The sequence below is a fragment of the Pomacea canaliculata genome, linkage group LG4, assembly GCF_003073045.1.
Source record: "Pomacea canaliculata isolate SZHN2017 linkage group LG4, ASM307304v1, whole genome shotgun sequence".
Taxonomy (NCBI): Eukaryota; Metazoa; Mollusca; class Gastropoda; order Architaenioglossa; family Ampullariidae; genus Pomacea; species Pomacea canaliculata.
Genome location: NC_037593.1, coordinates 16744452 through 16766202, shown reverse-complemented (window position 1 = coordinate 16766202; position 21751 = coordinate 16744452). Strand labels below are relative to the sequence as shown.

At 42.7% G+C, this 21751-nt stretch overlaps 1 protein-coding gene across 1 annotated transcript; it reads right to left on the bottom strand.

Annotated features, from left to right (window-relative positions):
* Window positions 1-5: 5 nt before the first annotated feature.
* On the bottom strand, window positions 6-20335 carry LOC112562686. Its single transcript, XM_025236088.1, has 5 exons — window positions 19855-20335; window positions 7196-7255; window positions 6483-6563; window positions 5895-6202; window positions 6-3866 (listed from the first exon to the last, which is right to left on the bottom strand). Exons 1-5 carry the CDS (start codon window positions 19892-19894, stop codon window positions 36-38), a joined length of 4320 nt encoding a protein of 1439 aa, XP_025091873.1. The 5' UTR covers window positions 19895-20335; the 3' UTR covers window positions 6-35.
* Between the last annotated feature and the right edge of the window lie 1416 nt (window positions 20336-21751).

Here is a 21751-nt window from a genome sequence, read left to right as displayed (position 1 = left end):
TTTAGGACGCCCCTTCTTTGGTGGCACAAGAGGATCTATGTTTTCAATGATGAAATTCTGCTGTGGCCTGGGAAACCCATCTCCCCTATGGCAATTTTCATCCACTGACTGGGATGGACGTAAGTCAGCTGTGAACGTAGCTGAGGATAGTCATCTTTTTGCCCCCAAGAACGGGCTTCAACTTCTGTTGTTGAATGGGACTTTAAGAAAGCTGGATTACTAGCCTTTTTACCAGCATTCAACTTATCATTCAGCTCCTCCTCTGAATGGTGATGGAACTGTAGCTTTCCAGACTTCAGTTTCAACCTCTCCACTGTTGATGACGACACAGGTGTAGAGGCAATGGAAGAGATAATTTTGGCATTGGCTGCTTCAATGACAGAAGGGTCCACAGTTATCTGCTTTGATTTCGTGCAATAAAACATCATATGCATGTTTAGATACTGGCTCTTGTCAAACAAGACGCCACAGTATTTACAAGAGAATTTCTCAGAGGTCTCAGTTTTGTCTTTCAAAGATTCTCCAGGCAAGGCTGAACCCAGCTGCTGACTCTCTGAAGATAATGGCATGCACGGTTGACCGACACTGCTGACACCTAAAATGGCATCGCGCACTGTGAAAACTCTTGTCTGATCTAAGCTATCAGACGTGGATGCAGCATCCATGGACTTGGAGTGCACATCTTTCACTGTGAGCACAACTTGCTGTGGGCCATATCCTGGCTTGGTGATGTGGCTAGGATGCCGCAGCATGCTGCCCAAAGCTGCATCAGCACTCTTCACTTTTGTATCAGACTTCAATTTGGGTGGGCGGCAAAATGATATTTCGTGAAGTGCAGACGGTGGCATTAAGGTTGATGGGGACTTTGAAACACTGCCCTTTTTAAGAAGGTCCTTGATGACGGCATTGTGTGAAACTTGTTTTGATGGTTGAATATTCCCCTCACTGCCCATTCCAACTGAGGAAAACTTCACCCCTTGGCCAATCATGGGAACTGAAGGTGAAGTGTTTACAACTGGGAAGGAAATCTTTTCTGCTGGTGCTGGGGATGCTTGTGCCAAGGAAAAGGTTTGTTCTGAACTGGACTTCCCAAGTTTGAATTGGATTTTTATTTCACCAGCTGCATTCCCTGATAATGCTGATGCAGAACTTAATGCACTAAGCACCTCCGCAGGAAGTAAAGTGGGAATGGAGAGCTTTCCATCGGATGAGACAAAAGCCACCTCAGATGGTCTTTCTGCACTGCTCACAACCACAGAGGGAGGAGAAGTTATTAAGTACAGCTTGTCCACCTCTTTCCCGCTCCCTTTTGTTTTGTCCAAACCTTCAGATGGCTTGAAGATGCAAGGCTGGTCACTTGAACGAACGCTGGACACAGAGACAGAGCGTCTCAAGTCTCTACTGGCACTGGATCTGTCCTGGCTGATGTCCAGTGAAGCAGAGGAAGAGAGAATTGCTCTACTCTGAACTTCCCCTTCAAGTGGTATTGGGTGCAATGGAACTGAAGAAATGGTTGGAATGGCAATTCTTGGACAGGCAGAGGAGGAGGAAGAAATTGCTGATGATGATTGCAATTGGTCATCTCCACTTGCTCCTTTGATTGGCTGATCATTGATCTTCCATGACTGGAAGCAAGAGTCACTGTTCTGACGAGAAAATCTTCCCTTTGACCGAGGAGGGTCGACCATGGGCATGTCCACGATGGCTGCATTAGCTGATATGAGTTTTTGAATCCTTTCTTTCAGAATCTCTGATGTTGTAAGCTTGCAGTCAGCAGAAATGGAGCGGCTCAACAATGGAGGCATTCGTGGAGCAAGCTTAACATGCTGGCTGGTGCCAGCTGCACCAGCATTGTTACTCCCTGAGACACACCCGACACTCTCCAGACTGCCAGTCATTGAGACAGACTTGGTGAGTACCGGCTCTTTCAAGGCTGACTTATCACTATGAATCTGAATGGCTGGCACATTTTTACTTCCTTCTTCGCTCTTGTCTTTAGCTGTCTCTTCTTTCTCATCTTTGGCCATGTGAATGGTAACCTGTATGGCATTGTCAGGAAGGGTTTTGAAAGTGTACGTACAGCCAGCTGTGTCTGGGAACTTTTCTCTCAAGGCTTCCAGTTTCTGTAAAGCTTTGGTTGCCTGGTTTAAGCAGCTGACAGAACCTGTGTCCTCCTTAACGTCTGTTTCTTCCTTAGTACACTCAGACTGTTGCTGGGATAAAAACCTGAAAGGTTGGGATGGCAATGAAGAGGCAGAAGAAGCCACTGAAAGATCTGCTGGGGCTGAAACTTGTCGGCAAAACTGAGCCTCATGATGAGACACTGCTGATGTTACCGGCTCTGAGTCAGATCTCAGTGTAACTAAGGGATGTAAAGAGTCTTGGAAAGCCAAGTTGGCATCTGAACTCAAACTATCAAGCTCACCATGCACTGAAACACTGGTCTCTGTGCTGCTACCTGCTTTGGGTGCAATGCGAGTAGGAAAATTGCTGTGCACTTGTAGGAGATCAACATGCTCTTTGTGCTTAATCCTGTCCATCTGTCTGCTCCACTCCATTAGTTTCTTCTTGTCAATCTTCTGTCGAATGTTTTCCAGAATAGACTCTTCTCGGACTGGCTTGTCAAAGGTGAATTCCCTACCTGCATGTTCCTGTGTGTGGCTGATGCTGTTCTTTCCGCCTGTGAAAGCCTCACCACTACTACTGGCTTGGCTTGCCATTGCTTCTTTGAACGTTAGGGAGGGAGAAACAGCCCTTGGCATCAGCTTTATCATCATGTCCTTAATCCCTGCATCTTCCCTCAACACAACTACATCCTCCTCATTATCAATGCTAGCCTCTGCATCAGAATCAGTCCTTTCCGAATCTGCTCCAGATTCCTCCTCCAGGGTACTTCCTTCCTTCACAGAAACATCTCCTTCAGCTACATGCTTTTCTGACCCTTCTTCCACAGAGGACACTAGCTGTCCCTTTGCAATCTGCCCCACTCTTACAGCATGTGCCAGGGACTTCTGGTGTTTGTACAAGTTGCTTTTGGTCTTAAAAGAAAAGCCGCATGGGTGGCAGGGGTATGGACGCTCGCCGGTGTGGGCTCGCAAGTGTTTTTGTAGAACGCTGGGCTTGGCACACCCTCTCCCACAGTAGTTGCAGACATGGCGACCAGGCTTTTGAGGGTGCTTTCTCTTACGCCCTGCCAAGCCCAGAGCTGATAGCATCAAGGTGCTGCTGCTGTTGGAATCCACACTGGACTGGCCAGAGATGGCCAGGCTCCCTTCATCACTGTTGTCTAAACTAATGGTGTTATTCAGCGGTGCAGACATTGAGACAAGTGATGAGCTGTCAGAGTTAAAATCTACAGCTTGTTTCATGTAGACCAACTTCATCTTCTGTTTGTGCAGCATGCTTCCTAATGCCGGGTGTTTCTTTTCCAGAGCTGATGCCTCAGTGGACACCAGCTTCCTTGCAGGCCCAGCAGCAGCTGTCAGAGCGACGTTTGGGGCCATTATGACCCCCCGTGGTGCTGGCAACTGCAGCTGCAGCTGTTGCTGCTGCTGTAGCTGTTGCTGTTGCTGATGGTTATGCTGCAAGATGGCTGCCTTGTGGTGGTGTAAGGGCTTGACTGGGACACCTGTGCTGGACACATCTTCGGTTATAATGAGGCGGACACCATCTTGGGAGATGATATTTGGACCCACGTTGCTCAGAACGACAATGTTGTGTGTGGTAGGGGCAGTGGTAGTGGCCGTTGTGGTGTTAATGATGGTTGGTGCACAGGTACTGGGAAGTGAAGGCTTTGGCTTTGTCACCGGCACAGGCACAGTTGTTTGAGGCTCCTGACGCATATTCTGAAGCTCAGAGTCAGTTACCTATGTAAAAAAAAAAAAAAAGCATGGGCACAAAAATACATTCATTATGACTTAAGCCAGGGGTGGGCAACTTCTCCAGTCGGCGGGCCGGATATGGGGAAATGAAGTCCTTGGCGGGCCAGATTACTGGATCAATACCTTAATCGCGTATTTATCTACCTATGCAAGGAATAAATCGTGTTTAATGTAAACTTGTAAACTTTAATTTTAAAGCATAGAGACCGAAAACAGTATTTAATGATGTTAAGGTAATGTACTTCAATAGCTGCTGAAGTCAGTGAGACAGCTGCGGTCGATCAAAGTTGTCAACAAGTTGCTTGAACTCTGGCTGCATGTCGCACGTAGACATCCTCAGTAACGACTGCACGTGAACATCAGTTACATCGGAACATAGATTTGTCTTGTTAATGTTCATGGGCGAAAATGTCTGCTCACAAGTGTATGTAGACCCGAACAGAACAAGTAGTTTCATGGCCATCTTTCTCAGGTTGGCAAACTTGGACTCATTCAGTGATGCATAAAGTTTGTCAATGCTTTCAGATTGGAATTTCTCTTTCAGGGTAGAGTCACACTGCAGGTCAGTCAATTCCAGCTGTAGAGCATCCGGCACCTTTTCAAAGTCAGTTGTAAACGGGAATGACAAGATATCAAACTCAGCAGCAAGTTTCTGGAGCAAATTCATTGTCTAGTGTAGATATCATATTGGTGTAGTTCTCAGCTGACATCATCAGGGGTGCCATAGTCTCGAGTGTTGGAAAGTGTGTTGTGATATTCTTACTGAGCTGGCGAGAAAACAGTTTTAGCTTGATCCTGAATGACTTCACTGTTGAGTACATTTCGTGAGCAAAAGTGCCCTTCCCTTGAAGTCTGGTGTTCAATTCATTCATATGTTCAAAGAGATCAAGTGCAAACGCCAGGTCTGATAGCCATTCGGATTCTCTGAGTTGAGGATATTCTGTATCTTTCCCTTTGATCTCCAAAACAGTAAAATTTCCGTTTTCAGGCCCCAGACACGTCTCAGAACTTTCACCAAACTCAACCGGCGTACATCGGTCTGATACAAAACATCACTGTCATCCGAGCCGCAATCTTCCAGAAGTGTGATAAACTCTGTGATTTAGACCTCTCGCCCTGATGACATTAACAATTTTCACAACTGCATCCACAACATGTTTCATGTCAAGCACACTGTTACATAGCGCTTCCTGGTGTTTTATATATAATGGCGGCTAACGTTGTACTCTGTCATCACGGCAACACTTTCACTGCACAACAAACATACTGCTTTCTTGCCGACTTCTAAATCTAATTCTAACTGAAAACAAAGAATCAAAAAACAAAGAAAACAAAGGACCAAAAAATAACTAACAGTCACTATTATTCGACGCAGTAATTAGTAATTAGTACATGTAGTGGGAGATTGCGGCAGACTGTGGCCGCGGGGCACATTATCATGTACGACCAGAAACAGTCTGCGGGCCAGTCAAAATCCCGTCGCGGGCCGGATCCGGCCCGCGGGCCGTATGTTGCCCACCCCTGACTTAAGCCTTTGAATAACTATCTATTAAAAAAAAAAGTTAATCTGAAGCAGTAGTTTAATAATCAGAAACTAACAGAATAGTTTATTTTAACTCCCATGTCAAAACATAATCGCTGTGACTGTACCATGACAATACAAAACATGCATTTCTTTCAAGAATGTTTACCCAGAGATATCCATGTCTTTTAACTAACAAAACTTCTTGTTTGGTTAATCTTTCTGTTATTTGTCAATAACACCAGTTGAGGTAGAGGAAGTTGGGAAAAACAAAAACCCGATGAAAGTGGCATTGGAACAGCGAAAGAGCTAGTTAATGTGACAGTAAAAGAACTAATGAAAGTGTCATTTGGTAAAAGAGTGTGGACCTCAACACATGAGCAGTATGCACCCAACTCTACATCTATGTATGTACATAACAGTAGCATCTGACTGCCCCTCAGCAATCTAGCAGCAGAGCCACAAGCAAATGAAGAGATTCTTAAAGTTACCTGAAAGAGTGCCTCTAATGATCGGTTTGGCTTGCCACTGCCACTGTTGTTGCTGCTGGTGGTGGTGGTGGTGATGGTGGTGATGGTGGTTGTGCCAGACTGCAGTTGCTCAGCTTTGGAAACTGGCAAAGTACGTGTGACTACCACCATCTCTTCCCTGCCATAAATTCCTCCAGAGCCTGTCACAGAAGTGACGTTGCCTAGGGTACAGGTGGCAACTGCAGGACTTTCAGGTGTGCTTGCTGGAGATGAAGCATTAATAAGCTCCATCTTGACCTTAACCTTTTTAAGCTGTACTGCCTTGCTGCCTGAAATGTTTTTAAGAAAGAAATAAACCATTATACTATTGTAATGACAGAGACCATTGAGTGGATAACTAAAAATATTATGATTTGTAAAAAGATTGAGTTTTGAGAGAAAACCCAGAAAGCCCCAGCTTACCAAAGCATGTTGAAACTAAATTGCAAGAAATATAATCATCATTATTATCAACTAACAATACTAGATAGGACAAATGCAAACTCCATAGAAAAAAATGTGAAACAAGTAAAGCAGGTGCCATGCCAAATTAATAGGACTGCACACTACCTGCATCCTGGGCAGCTCCAGGTACAGGTCTTGGTAACCCTGTTTCTTGCACTGTTGATCCACTGAGTCCATCCAATGAATCTGAAATGACAGATGTGATTCAAAATATACTCTCACTAAACAGAAATAATAACAGTTTCTTTTTTTTCCATGAAAATTCTGTTATTGCCCTTCTTCCAAAGTATGTCAGAAGTTATTCAATCTGTACAAACATCTCTACAACTTGAGTCAACTGATCAAAATGTACATGCCCCTGTTTTTTCATCACAAAAGTTTTTTTTAATTGTTCCTCAATAAAGCTCCATTTCACCTTGGAAGAACTTGTGTCTAAAAACCTCTAATTATTAGTCTGGTTGAGGTCATCATTGTCTGAACATAAAGTGGAAACACTTAGCTGAATGGCTGCTTATGACAAGTGCTTAAAAACACTCCTGTCAAATAAATGTTTTCCTTCCTTCTTTGGTGTAGTACAGTTTTTAAACAATGTGTTGTGGATTGCTGAAGTTGAAAGCCTGACACCAAAAACACTAAAGACAGCCTGTTCAGTCACAGATATAAACTTAGACGTTTATAGTTTAAAATCTGAACAGCCTGCCCTCATGTCAAACTTTCAAGAAGTGTTTGTTTCAGGCATCCTACATCACCAACTGGATTTTTTTTTCTTTACCGTATTCTGGTTTACAGGCTAAGAAATCCAAGAAACAGGTGCTTACCTGAAATTTTGGCCTGCTTGCTGGCAGCTGTTTCACAGGTAAGCTCTTCATCCAATGGTCCTGTGACAAATGGTTAAGAAAATTACAGGTATGAGAAAAGGTAACAACATCATCTGTGAAGACAATTTTTTTAAAAGAAAAGTGTCTATGGTCAATGAACACTGCTTATATGACAAGATGATGAAAAGCTATTAAAAGCATAATAGCAACAAAAAGTTTGACTTCTGGTGAGCTGCATTTCAAGTACTGGATAGACACTGAAAATCACACTCCATCCCTGACCAGCTCTTACATGTTTTTTGTTTAGAGAACCAGAATGTCAGAAACTGAGCCACTAATGTTGAAATGTTGATATTTTCAGATCTCAGAGCTTTGACATCCCTCATGACACATCTACCATCATGTCTATCTTAATGCCAAGATTCATTCATTTTCTACTAATACCATTTCAAATGTCTTCCACAAACTGAGGAAGCTTAAACACTCTTTGCACAACAATCCTACTCTCACACAATAAGCCTATCTACAATGTTTTTTTAATCTGTTCAAATCAAATGACCCTTTTATTCCTATCTATTAAAAGTTTTCATTAAAAAACGAAAGTATTCGCTTTTCTATGCAGACTTTACGGTGAAAACAGGTAAATCTTGGCTTGCCAGCAATAAGCCAAACAGTCCAATGACAACTTTCATAGTGTGTGGAAGACGAACCAAACACTGCTTACATAATATGAGAAACTAAGTCAAGAGTTTGCTCTTGTCATAGGCAAGGGTAATATGTTTATTGTTAGTTTAGCCTTCGTCTTGTATTTATGTTAATATTGCTGCTGTAACTGTTGTTGGTGGTGGTAATACAACATACAAAGTATGACAAGTCTTGTTCATGCGCCTCTAAGAAAGCGTATCTGGAGCAGCCCATGACCTATGACACTGGTCGCTGTCCAAGCACCTTCTCTTGGATTCATTAAGCTCTTTGTGCCAGTGGCGGGGGTACGAGAACCTATAGTGGGCTGCTTACACGCTGCGCCATCGCGAAGGCCTAACGGCATCGAGGTAGTCGGCAAATCAATCCGACGCCAGTCGACGACGTGTGCAACTTCCTCCCCCATCTCCCAGCACCACCTCCTTCCTCCGTCATCAGCCATCCCCCGCCGAACCTGTCCACGAGCTCCCAGGGGCCGGCCAGCTCGCGGCCGTGGTCCTGACGTGTTATCGACCATCTCCATATGATGGCGTCATGCGTGCACGACCAGCCACGAGCAAACAAATAAACAAACACACGCCAGCAAAATATCCACCCATGCAGGTTCGTGTGCATGCGTATGCACAGACAAGACTTATGCATGTGCATGATGCAAGTGCGCACGTGCACACACACACCCCGCTACACACCCACGCAGTTATGTCCGACCACACGCGCAACCGCCCACACACACACATCAGCCAAACGTTGTTTTGCCCTACTGCAGAACTATAACATGCCAGCAGACTTTGAAGAACACAAGTGCATCCTGTGCCTGATTTTAAAAAAAAAAACAAGCCCTTGATATTTTGAAATGTAAACAATGCGTGTATTAAAACAATATGTAGTATATGTGAAGCCAGCTTCAATTTGATGCAGCAGAGCCTTTGCCCTTTGTAGACCTCTGATGATCTGCAGCTACAGCATCAACTGTACAGTCTGCATGTCCAGTAAAGTATCCTCAAACCACAGCAGTTATTAATTGTACAGAATTGCTGGTCCAGACACGTACTCCGGAACCAAAACAGTTGTCAAGCACTTGACCTTTAAACCTCCGCTGACGGGGATCGTTTGGCCTTAGTGAATATTTCATGACAGCAAATCGCTTGACAGCGCCACTGGTCACCTTAGTCTGCGAGCTTTCAACTCACACTCACGCTTTCTTAGTCTTGGCACCCTCTCTGAATGCATTTTGTCCAACAAATTTTTTTTTTAGGGAGGGGGGTATTTTTGTTTGTTTAAATTCCGTGATTCGACCGATGCAAGAAGTCTTTATCGTAGAACATCAAGTTAGTCGTCGTCTTTCTTCCACCTTCTTCCTAAGGACCTCCAGCAGGACATCTAACTAAAAGACCGGAAGTTACATGGTTCTCGCAGTAAGATGGCTACCTGGAGTTGTATCGAATACCAAATGTAGCCACAGCCGCTAGTAGAAGCACGGAGGGAGGGAGAAACAGAAAGTCTCAAGAGTTTGCTCAGTTTCACACCGGAGTGATCATGCCAGACTGGAACGTAAACTGGTGTCGGCGACCTCTGACTTGAGAATGACGCACTGCCTGCCGGGAAGTCTGACCGAATGTAAGCCTCTCCGATGGTTTGGCACAAAAGAATATTTGCTGTTTAGTTTCTCAACAACTACGCAATAACACAGCACACAAGAGAGAGAGGGTGAGAGAGAGGGTGGGATTTTAATGACAGACTTTTCGAGGTTTTCAAATATCATTTTCGAGGTCAATGACGGGATGAACTCATCTGGAATGTGACTGTTCGTATTCCTTTTTTCTGCGCGTGCGTGGTACGTGACTTCCTGTGATCGAAACGGAAGTAAGGGTCCAGTGGAGTAATGTACGATGAGCATAATGAGTGGTATCGCTCGCAGCTCTTAAGCCTAATACGCCAGTTCATCTGTACTTTGACTTATATATATATAAACCAGAAAGGAAGGGACTATGGGTCGTGTAAGTTTGACCTGTCCTACAAACTACTCTTGAAAATGATCTCTCTCTTTGCTAACCGAGTCTGCTTTTTAAAAAAATCTTCTGCCACTGTAGAAATCATACAAGTTGGATGGTTAGTTTATCTAACAGGTAAGTGCTTCCAACTATAGTGATGATTTTTCAGTCTTAAGTTGTGAAAATCTTCCCACGGCCAACTCTGTGAATGGGTATCGCATCCAGAAAAAAAGAGAGACATGATGATCTGAGACAGGATTCTTGGATCTTTTACCGTCGGGGTGACAGGTGCGTTTTACCACTGCGCTATCAGACCACCCACTCTAACTGCCTTTTATCACTTCTCCCCTACCGCATCACCAGCATCCAAAGTTAAGTCCCTAGCAGGTGCCAGTTGCATAACATTTTTCTAATTTTAAAACTCATTTACGAATTAAGTCTATTTAGGTTATCAGAAAACGTACAAAGTTGGTTTATTTGGTTGGTTTAATTAGTAGGAAAGTGCTTCCACCTTGCGGCGATTTCGTACTATGGGGAGGAGGGAGGGAGAAGGAAACCTGGAGAAAACCCCGACGCTCAGCCTTTCGAACAGGTGTCCTATACAAAGAGCGTCCCGAAACGAGATCTGAACCCGGAGCCGCTCACTGCAGGTGACAAATGAGGGATTTAACCGCTACACTACTGAGCGCCCCTAAACATGTACAACATTTTAAAAATTTTTAATAACTAAAATTGTTGTGAACAGATAAACTTGACTTTCGTTCCTGTCAGTACATATGTGCTTAGGAAAAAAACATCTAACCAGCATAGGAACGATTTTTTTTTTTTAAGTTTCTAAATTTACTTCTTCAGAACAGGTTTAAGTCTAAGAATTATGATGTGCAACTAGCTTCCAGCTCTTTGTCATCCCTTCTCGTCAGTAACCAGCGTTTCGTCCCTGTTGTCTTGCATCATCCGCCATCTTCAACCACCAGCGTGCCTAGAGGCCAGCCGCCTCCATCATTACCTGTCATCTCCAGTCACCAAGGTAACAGGCTTGCTCTGTCCTTCTTTTGCATGCTTCGGTCGTCATTTAGAACAAGGCAAACGAACGCAGAGACGACAGCCACGCGATCTTTCCTAATCTGTCCTAACGAGACAGCAGGGTTTCGGTCGTTACAGTGTTTGCTCACCAAAGCCAAGAGAATGTTGTGGGTGAGACAGAACGATACAGTATCTTAATAGACCCGCTGAGTCAGCTAACAAAACTCCTCGTTCAGGTATTTCTTCCCCTGATGAGTTTAGATAATGAAAATATTTGGCAACAACCGTAAACATATCTCATAAGCATTGTTCATCGCATATTTCCGAGACCTGCACCACCAAGATGGGGAAGGTGTTTGATGCAGTCAAGACCTTTCAAACTATATACATTGTGCTGAAACATCTCGAACGGCAATGCTCTTTTGATGACAGTGACACACGGGTGATGTTTATTGTCACATGGAAATTTGCGCCAGTGACAGTTCCTGATACCGAAACAACCTCAGTGCGGTCACAGGAATGTTATCGAGTGATCGTAAAGGTGTGAAGGTAAGTATAGAAAGCAGGAGCGACACCCACACCATGTTCGCGTGCACAGTTCCAAGATTTGCACTCTCACTCTCGGAGAGCATGTGACCTCTCCAATTTTACCTGACCAGTCCTGGCGACACGTCGATCTGACCTGTGACCCCTGCACGAGAAGCGCTGCTCTCCGTGGTGGTGCTGCTGCGCTGCCAGGTCAGAGGGCGAGCAACGGTGCTGCCTCAGGGGGCAGAAGGGGACCGCGTAGGTAAAGCTCGTGCCGGTACGCAACAAACGAGCGGAGGGCAGACAACCTGTCAGGCAGCGGGACCTACGTGAGTCACAAGCCTGACATTTACGACCGGATCACGGGGGGACCCACAACTGCACAACGACCGCGTGCACAAGCAGACTAATTCTCCCGCTCCCACACGAGAAACACGAAGTGTTCAAGCTAAACGTAAGAAAAGACTCAAAGCTCGCATGCACAATATCAGTACAAAATCGTTGCTTAAAACTAGGTAAAAATTATATAAAAAAAAAAACCCGAACAGTTCATAAAATGAGAATGAACGCTGATGTTGAAGGTGCTAACTGTACTGTGTGATACGATTCAGCAAACAATGTCAGGAGTGAACGCGCTGGTGATTGAGGATTGTCTTCGTATATCTCTGTCTCTCTTCCCCATCCTGACAGATAATTTGTTTGCTCATGCCCCATCAATGCTGACTCACCAAAAATGGAAACAGTGCAGCTGCCACACACTAGCAATGACAACCGTAATATCAACAGAGGGGAGTGTGACCTCAAATAAGAGGCTGTTGATGCAGTCGACCTTTTTCTGACGGTCAGGACCTCATGAAATTCTTTGAACCAACCAAAGATGAATTCATTAAGCAAACCGACGATGTCTCGACAGCAAACATCTTAACGGACAGTCACTGTGACCTTAATGCAAAGGTATCCGAGTCCCTTCGGTGACAGCGCTAGTCTTTTCTCCCCAAACACACACAACCAACTGTAAATGTACATCAGTAGAATTTTCACCACAGGGGTTTCCCGTGATAGCAAAGCAGGAAGTAGCTCAGCAAGACATGTTCTCGTGGCTGTGGGATGTATTTTTAAACTGTTACGCAATAACCCAAAAAGTCTTTCTGTTGTCCTGCTGCTTTAAAAACAACAAAACTCGTCACCTCTTTCAGACATCGAAGCTTACACAGCTAGGGGACGGGGCATCTTGAGAGTCCTCCAAGTATGTCTCTAAACTCAAAAGGAGTTTGTACATTGAATGGTCATCTCAATAGTTCAGCTCTCCAAAAACACATACCTTTGATCAAGTGTGTTTACGAGTGTCCATCTAGTGTAGGCCACATCACTGCTGCCTATAGACGTTACGAAATTAAGGAAATGGATTTTAATCAAAAAGTATCATCTGCAAACGATTTTTAGTGTTCCGGATACAGGGGGAGGGGAAATCAAGGCGGATGAATGCTATGCAGAAGTGACCTGTCGATATCAGTGACATCAGCGTTGTTGTTGTTGTTGTTGTTGTTGTTGTTGAACTGGGTGGAGGGGGGCGTCAGCACCTCCTCGCAGTGTACAAGTTGCATTGTTCCCATGGCACAGAATAGTGGGGTCAACACCAACCTCGAATGACCCGGGAAAACCTTACCTAGTGTACAATCTTTGTTCATCAGCCACTTAGACAAGTCTAGGTCACAACTGTTTGGTTTTAGGATACGTGTGCACAAATCATTCTTTTTAGAAATCTTGTCACTGACATCTCAGTAGATTTCCAGTCATTTAAAATCTGTCTCTAAGACAGACCTCCCCATATCTTATCAATGCCATCTGCTGCTCGAAAACGTGTTGCAAGTCGTTTGACTGATATGTCTCAAGGTTATTTCGTTTGTTGCTTGGTGCTTGCAGGCAGGGCACCACCGCCTGGATCGACATTTTTTTAAAACCTATTCTGATGTTGACATTCCCATGCAGCATCCAGGGTTCTCGAGTGTAAGAAAAATTTGTTTTGCTCCCATCTCTCCCACTCCACCACCACCTCCTTTTTTTCTTTCTTTCATTACAAGTACTTTGGAGGACAGTTATATCCACTGTAACCAAGGATGCAAGGGGACAGCAATGACAAGCTTTTATTTTATTGTTCTACAGTCGACGCAAGTTCTAGCACACTCTCCCTCCCACAAGCGCAGATGAAACCTTAAACTGAAAAGTACACCACTGGAACGTAAGCTGATAAACATGACACGGGCTTGCTGCTCAGGATGAATACAGCTCACAGGAAGTGTTGGTGGCGAGCGGTCGCTGGTGATGGGGAGGGGTCTGCGAGAACGCGCCATGGCCTTCTGGGAGAAACAATCGATAGGGACCTCGGCTTTCCGCGAAGCACCGAGACTCCAGTGACATTTACCAACAAGCACATTTGCCAAAGATCAGTACGTCCAAAGCACTCCGCAGAATCGATACAACGTGTTTTACTTTTTAGTTGAAATGTTTCCACTCGAGTTCGACCCCGCGAATCGGTTAATGACACATTTTGACCTTCCCTTTTTTGTTTCGGTCACTGCAGGGAGGCGGGAGAGATAATGGAAGGACGGGAAGTGACGTCAGAAAGCTAGGGGTCGCTTGATCAATGAAACGATACGCGCTGGTGTTCTATCGACTGAAGATGTTCATGGTATTATGTAATCTACGTGAAGCTGATGTGAGCTAACGTTTAGCAAAATCGTATGTGACCATGCAAAATGGTTGGAAAAGTATGTAAATTCTGTTCCATTTTTAATTTATTATCTTTCGCATCAATCAATCACTACTTGTGTATGGGCGCGCGAACACACACAAAATCAATATGAAAATGTTGCTATCAGCATGGCTCAAATTACTGGCGCCGGACAAACTGTTGTAAAACACAGGTCAGCGATTCCGCTTACTATCAGCTCTCCAATGCAAACAGCCAGACCACTTCTAAAACACTGCTGACAAGCACACTCTTTAGCCGACAAGTCATGACAGGGTTGGTATCCTGTAAATTGCACAACCCATGCGGATACAGCCTTGGGAAACACCCATGTGACTATCGGAGCCATGGCAACAATGACGTCATGGTCCCGAACACTGGGCTTCCATTCAAGCTCGGTGGTGTGCCCCCTGCGTACTGTGACCTTCCCCTTTCAGTACGTCAAGCAGCACGTGAGCGCTCGAGAGTCCGATATGAGGACTCCACACACGCGCGGAAACGGTTGGATTATCCGGTTTCCTGCGAAAACCAACACGTTTTATCAGATTTTGCATTACCATCAGTTTTCGGTGTAAATGGATCTCTGCAAACGCCCACGTGTTTCTACCATATATCCCCCTCCACACACCCACACACATTCCACCCCTCTTCAAAAGTGGGTTTCCTGTACATTGCACGCCTCCCGCGCAATTTATTTAGCCGTAACCCAGTGACGAGCTCTGTGTCCAGCATAATCAATCACGCTTCCATCACGACTAGACCTGAAAAGCCCTGCGGTGGCTGCTAGCTCCGCGCGTCTGTTTACCACCATTCCGTGGAGCTAAATATAGCGCCATGCTAGCTCGCCCTCGCTCAGCAGGACAGACGAAACACCGAGTGGAAGTTTTCGACGGACGAGTCCATAGTTTGTCGATGGGGGGGAGCTGGCGAACTTGTACATGCAGCAGCGGCAACCCGCCGATGCGCATAAAGCTCGCGCTGTTGATTCGCTAGCAGAACGATGTCGCGATGCAATATGTCAAAATCGATGGCCTTCACACCATTTTTAAAATGTGCCACAAAACATTTACATGCGAAGCACATCACCAGGTCACCACAGCCGTGTTATGCAAGAGCTAGTGTTATTATTATTTCTCGTCAACACCCTATAAATTAACAGAGCGAGAGAACAGGCAAATGAACAAGTGTGTAAACAATGCCAGCTAAGTGAACTGTCCTGTGCACGCGACTGTAAACAAACAAAATTACAATTTTCTCTGCTCAACACCATTCCTGCTGTTTTGCAAGCATTCATTCAAAGGATAAAACATTACCTGTTATATAATCACCACAATTCACAGACGTGATGAGCAGGTAACAAACACTAAAGGTTTGGTGTTTAAGATGGGACCATAATTATATTAAACGGTGATCTAGATCCCCCAACATCACCCTATCCATTTAAAAGTGTAATTGTAATACGCAGGTCACAACAATGTAAACTGTCTCAGCTCCTGATTACCCAGGTAGCACTTAAACTTCATGTTCAATGTGCGGACCAACCAAAACAAAAAGACACTTCACATTCCACTGCACAAACACAAACGACTGACAGAGTCAGTGCTACCATGTGACACTTCAGCTAACCTCCCCATTAGGCCTGTAATCAGCTTAGTGTACAGGTTGAATTGTATGAGTGATGGACAAGGAGGACAGGTTCCTGGTTAGAAGGTGAGGACAAATCTAGGCTAATGCAAACTTGGTTACCTACTAGTTCGGAGAAGGGTTATGCGTCGTTCCGTTCCGAGATGGTCATTAATCTAATAATATAACATGTCCCTTCCACTGGAGTCAACAGGCAGACGGGATGCCAAGATTGTGGCTTCGCTGGAAAATTCTATGCGTCCTGCGTCCATCACTCCCCGCCACCATCCCTTTCCTTCTCCCTGCTGCTCCATCCAGCTGCGAGAAGAAAACATCGCTTCAGGTATCAGCCTCACGAACACGATTGGACTGGTTCGAAATTTGTTTTCGAAGAATGGCATTAGATGATTAATGTGCTGGAAGCTGTAGGTTGAAGCGTGTGACCTGACCTTCCTCCCACCATCCCAACTATTTTTTTTTATGTAAAACCCGGAAACGCCTGCTTTAAACGTGGTGGGTAGGAAACACGAGGGCGGGTTGCACCGGACAGGCGTGAGACAAGTTGCTGCAGCAGGCACCGATTTACAAACCGCGACAGGGCAGTGCCTGATGCACCTGCCATCGATCTCTGATGCAGGTAAAAACCTGCACTGCCTCCGTCACCTTGCTGCTGGTCCGCCGTCCCTTCTGCAGCCGCAGGAGAGTTCTTGTTGAAACCTCGACATTCTTTGACGACCTTCTTCCATGTTTCTTTTCTGCATAAATCATCCATGTAACTACCTATATGTAGATACGTACATACTTGCATGAACACAAGCACATCAATTATTCGTTCTGCCTAGAAAGGTCCATGCAGGCCTTGACCTTCCAGCTGCACAACTCCGTTGTTGTTCTTTGGCGTGATGGGTTTCCAACCAACAGAACATCATTGCGAAAAGGCCTATGTTAAGACTGGAATGACCGATTAAGCACCTTTACATTGGAAAATTTTTCTAAGCACATTATCAAAACATGCCTTAAGCAAATGACTGTTTTTTGTGCATATGTTGGTAGGGAAGAGGAAGGCAGGGTGACCTAATGTCAGCTATTGGTGCAGAACGAGGTGTCAGCAACAGAGGCTATATTACAGGAGAAGCTAGTAAGCATGATCAAATAGCACGAGGAGCTTATACACGTCTCTTTACTTATTTGTTCATCATAAAATGCAACATTCAGTGTGTTTACAGATGGTATATTTCCTTAAACCATGTTAAAACAGCATTCACATCATGAATATGGTTGCCCAAACTATGTCCAATATCACAACAGAAAGATGTCAAAGAAGATAAGGAAATCAATTAGCATTGAAACAAAGTTGTGCATAACAGGAAAATAAGTAAGATTAAATGACTGGAACATAAACGTGCCTTTTCAAAGCAAGCTTCAAGTATATATGTTGGAAGCAGATAGTTTACCTTCCTCAAAACCAAATATCAGCTTTTGCACCGGTATACCTAAAATTAACAAATAGCCATTGCCAAAACAATACATGTCAATGATTATTTTGACAGATTCTGCTTCAAAACAAAAATTATGAATAAATATTATTATTTCCTATAGTAAAATGTTTCCTATGTAAAAACAGCTTTCCTTTCTTTGCCAAACAGTTCAGATAAATGGTATGAGACCTGTCTGAAGGAAGTATTATTTTTTTACATGACATTTATTAATGCCAAATCATCACACAGTGCAAGCACTTTCATTTCAAGCCTAGCAAGAAGCCAAGATAGCCCTATTCTGCCCAAACTATTGTTCCCCATCAACCGTATTTAACAACAGTTCAGCAAATCTTTCTCAGTGAAATTTAAAGGTATATGGTAAGAGATAATCATAAAAATAGGAGACTACATTACCATATATACAGTTTGGAAAAATAACTCTTTCAAATGTACATCTATGCACATGAAGACATGAATGTAAATAGATAATAGGTACACAGATATTACATGGATGAATCATGAAACCACTGAAATCCAGAACAGTCAAGAAAAAAATATAATCAAAAATTAGTTTATACTTCAGCAATAATACAAGCTATTAAATGTACACTTCTTTTTTTCTCGTGTTTAGTTTCCACTCCAAACTGCAATTTTTAAATGAGCCTTAAGTTATAAAAATAAACTATCACGTTATTTTTTAAGTTCTATTTTTTTTTTTTCGATTATATTTTTCTACATGAACCACAGGTCCTGTATTCAAGACATATTAAAGGCCTGTGCATGAAATTTGTAGAATGGAAGAAGGGTATTCACTGAGATTTAAAACAGTACCTTGCACTGAGCTTTATCCAATCATAAGAAAAGAAAAATGTTGCGTTTCAAATAGTCTTTTAAGCCAGTCCTATCCAATGTGACACACACTTTACCATTAGTACACAGAATTATTCCCTGCTTTCCTTTTAGTCAGACAACAGATGAATGATGGATAGCACACATGACAACAAGCTGTTCAGTTACATCAGGCCTCAACAAAAAAAAAAAAAAAGTTAAAGGTAGACTGCAACAATCATCATTTTCTTCACTGAAGAAAAATCTAAATGTAAGGACTTAAAGTGCATCAAATAAATGTGCATCTTTACAGTAACACAAAGCTTTTAAATTAAAGTTTAAGACAATTAAAGTATATTGCAACAGTATTCTGACAATCAGAGCAGAATGACAAAAATATGTAAGCAATACCTTATTTACTGACAATGGGTTTCAACATTTCCTTTATGAAAAAGCATCTACAAAATTTAACGTCATGTAATGGGACACTAAAATAAAAAGCACTTTATATTTTAATGTTTGTTGACTATGCGTAACATATTTAACCATTACCAAATATAATGATTCTCAAAGAATATTTACAAAATTAAAATTACAAAATATTACTCAATTGGTATGAACAAATTGTATACTAACTTTGAGACTGGCATAGGTTGCGAGGGCTGAACACTTTTTACTACTATACTACAGAGGATTGTTAGATACTTTTAGTGTGCAGTATTTGAAGAAAATAGTCAATAAGCAAACTGCCTACAACGGTATCAAATCAGCATTTAACCTTGAAGTTGTATATTTTGAATGAAAAATATTAGCTTATATACAATAATTCAGTAATGTGAATTTCTGTCCTTATGTTGGTGTCATACAAAGAATTAAAATTGTCTACTTTGCTCTCACTTGTTTTGTAATACCCACTAATGCAAACTAAATATACTATAGTAAAGGAATTGCTTGCAATGACAAAATCTGACATTTGAAATTAAAATGTCATCCGGTGCTTCGCGTAGAATAATATGCTAATGTTAATATGGCATTTTCGTTTACTGTATTTACCTGCTGGTGTCTACAGCTCATAGGCCTTGGGTGAGTACTAAGAAACCCTCCACAGAAAAATGTTAAATAAGCAAAACTATCAGCTACACTACAATAATGGGTTAAACATTGAGTAAATAAATAACAAAATCGGCTGTTAATTTTGTAGTATGCTAGAGTGAAGAACTGTTGTTGTTTCTTATTTTGTTTGTAAAACCACTCCTATTTGTTAAAATATTTCACTTTTGTTATCATGCGCAAAATATTTTATCCTTTCTTCCCTAAAACTTCGGAATGGACTCTCCTTCAACATAACGCCATTATGTTTCCAAACGCAGAGACCTTCAAACACAACCGATAAAAAGCTACGAAATCAAATGAATCGGAATTCCTCCTGATTATAAGACGAACAAGCTACTATTGAACAAGCGAGAAGCGAAGCATCCATGCAAAAGCTCACAATGTACACATAACGCACAAAAATACGAGGTTTACACCGAGGCGGATAGCACAGTTCACATAATAGGGCAACCCCTCCCAGGAAAGAGGTGTTTCCCCGCCGTGCAACACCTATCCAGTCCTGCGACTGCAAATATTCAATTAGCTTTGCCATTGTGCATATCAAAATGTAATGATTAGTCCTGAGAATGGTATATGTCCATCACTTTAACAAGATTAATGAAATTATCATAAAAGATTACTCACGCTTTAGAGGCGAACTCTGGGTAGATTTTCGACGTGGCATAACCGGATTCAACGACTATCAAGGAAATTTTACGTTCCCTGTCACCTGATGACTGAGCAAACCGTTTCTATGAGACATCACAAAACGTGTAATATGACCCTTTTGCTGATTTTTGGCTGCTGAAGTGAAAATATGCGCTCAGAATAGGGGGATCCTCGACTAGACATGGGGATTTCTCTCTTCGAAGCACACGATCTCTGACGTCATTCCTTCACGTCGAAAAGTCTCCATAACGAGGCTAGTGGATATCCCAGCAGACACCGATGGCATGTGAAAAGACAACTCGTGTCACCTTCTCAATGACATGGGCAGACAATTTCGACAGAAAAAGCCCTTTCGTCTTGTTTACTAACTTGAGATTAAAGTTTTTCTGAAGGAAAGCAAACAAAACGCAGCTCTCCTCATATCACATAGCAGCGTAGGAGTTATTGAGCATTTAATATTTATTATCTGTTGCTAGACTGATTGTCATCGAGAAATTTCCGTTATTTTTTTAAATGTAGGATTTTTTTTTTTTTAAAAAAAAATTGTATGTTGTTTTATTTTTCCATTTTTCGTCTCTACTTGCTCTTGGGTAATCAGAGCTTCGTTGATTTAATTTTCTTCTTCGTTTTTGACTTCACATTGGTGCTTGCAACGGGTGTTTTTGACACTTGAATTCGCTTGGCGACCTTTTAGTATTTTGGTAGCACGTACAAATGTTAACAGTGACACGACAATTATATGCAACGCACAAACACCAACGAAAGCAGACAACATATATTATAGATAAATATAAAAATTCAGTATATATATATAAACGCAGACATAGTAATACACACACACAAACAGATTATGTGATCTCTTTATTTTTATTTTTTTTTTTTCGTCGTCATGATTTATAGTCCTTTTATCGTGCATTTATTTTGAAACTCGCTGTAGTTCATGTTGCATTTTCTCTCTTTTTTTAAAAAGCTCTAATCTTACTAATTTTGTGTTGTTTTGATCTCTCTTCGCCCACTTCTCCATTACTCATTCTTTCCTCCTATACTCAGTGCCCCTCGTTAGATGTACCACTTAGGTCTGACGTGAGAGTTAATGAGGGCAGAGTGATACGTACGTGCTCGTACACTTGGGACCGACATTTGGCGGGGTTGACCTGCCCTTTGTGCGTATACTTTTTTTTTTTAACAAATGTTTAGGAAGTAGACTATCTAGTCATTATGCTTAGAGATGTCGACTTGACTGCAATATGCTTTTCTCGGGGCCGGCAGAAAAGCAGGGTGGGAGCAGTAGGGCTGTGGAGGTGTTGACTTCTTTCTTGGTGTAAACGATTATTGCAGTGCTGCACTTTAATCTGGCGAGGCTTAGTCTAAGCTCTCAGTCGCAAGAGGCTACGCATGAACTCTGTAGCAACACTGCAAACATAAAATAATGCAGATGTAATAACCGTTTGCCTCTTACTGCTCTCTAACATCGTCATAAGCTTGATACATTTACCTGTCATCACAGGTACGTTGTCGTTGGCCTTATTGTCTTTGCACTGTACATAGTAATGACAGGGACCAACATCAGCCATCTCATCTGAATCTCACAGCATCCCTGTGAGATAGTAAAAGGTTATCAAAGAAAAGTTTTGACTTTTTCGACAACCCAATATTTTATATGTATAGTGGAAAAAAATTATTCACGATTACAATTTAAATGCAAAGGGGCCGAAAAGGTCATCTGCACCGGGTTCATACCGGCTCTCGGTATGCACATTGATCCAATGCGTTTTATGGTCAACACTCTCATGGTTATACTGTTCATCTTTTTCCTCGTCAATAATCACATTAGATAGTCCGATTTAGTGCCAACATCACATAACTCGAATAA

Excerpts from the sequence above, each read along its gene's own strand:
- LOC112562686 (XM_025236088.1), bottom strand. The coding sequence starts at position 19,894 with ATGCCACGTCGAAAATCTACCCAGAGTTCGCCTCTAAAGC. Across the intron at positions 7,256-19,854 it reads CCAGAGTTCGCCTCTAAAGC|GACCATTGGATGAAGAGCTT; the intron begins GTGAGTAATCTT and ends CATTTGTCACAG. Across the intron at positions 6,564-7,195 it reads CAAGCAGGCCAAAATTTCAG|ATTCATTGGATGGACTCAGT; the intron begins GTAAGCACCTGT and ends CTGTCATTTCAG.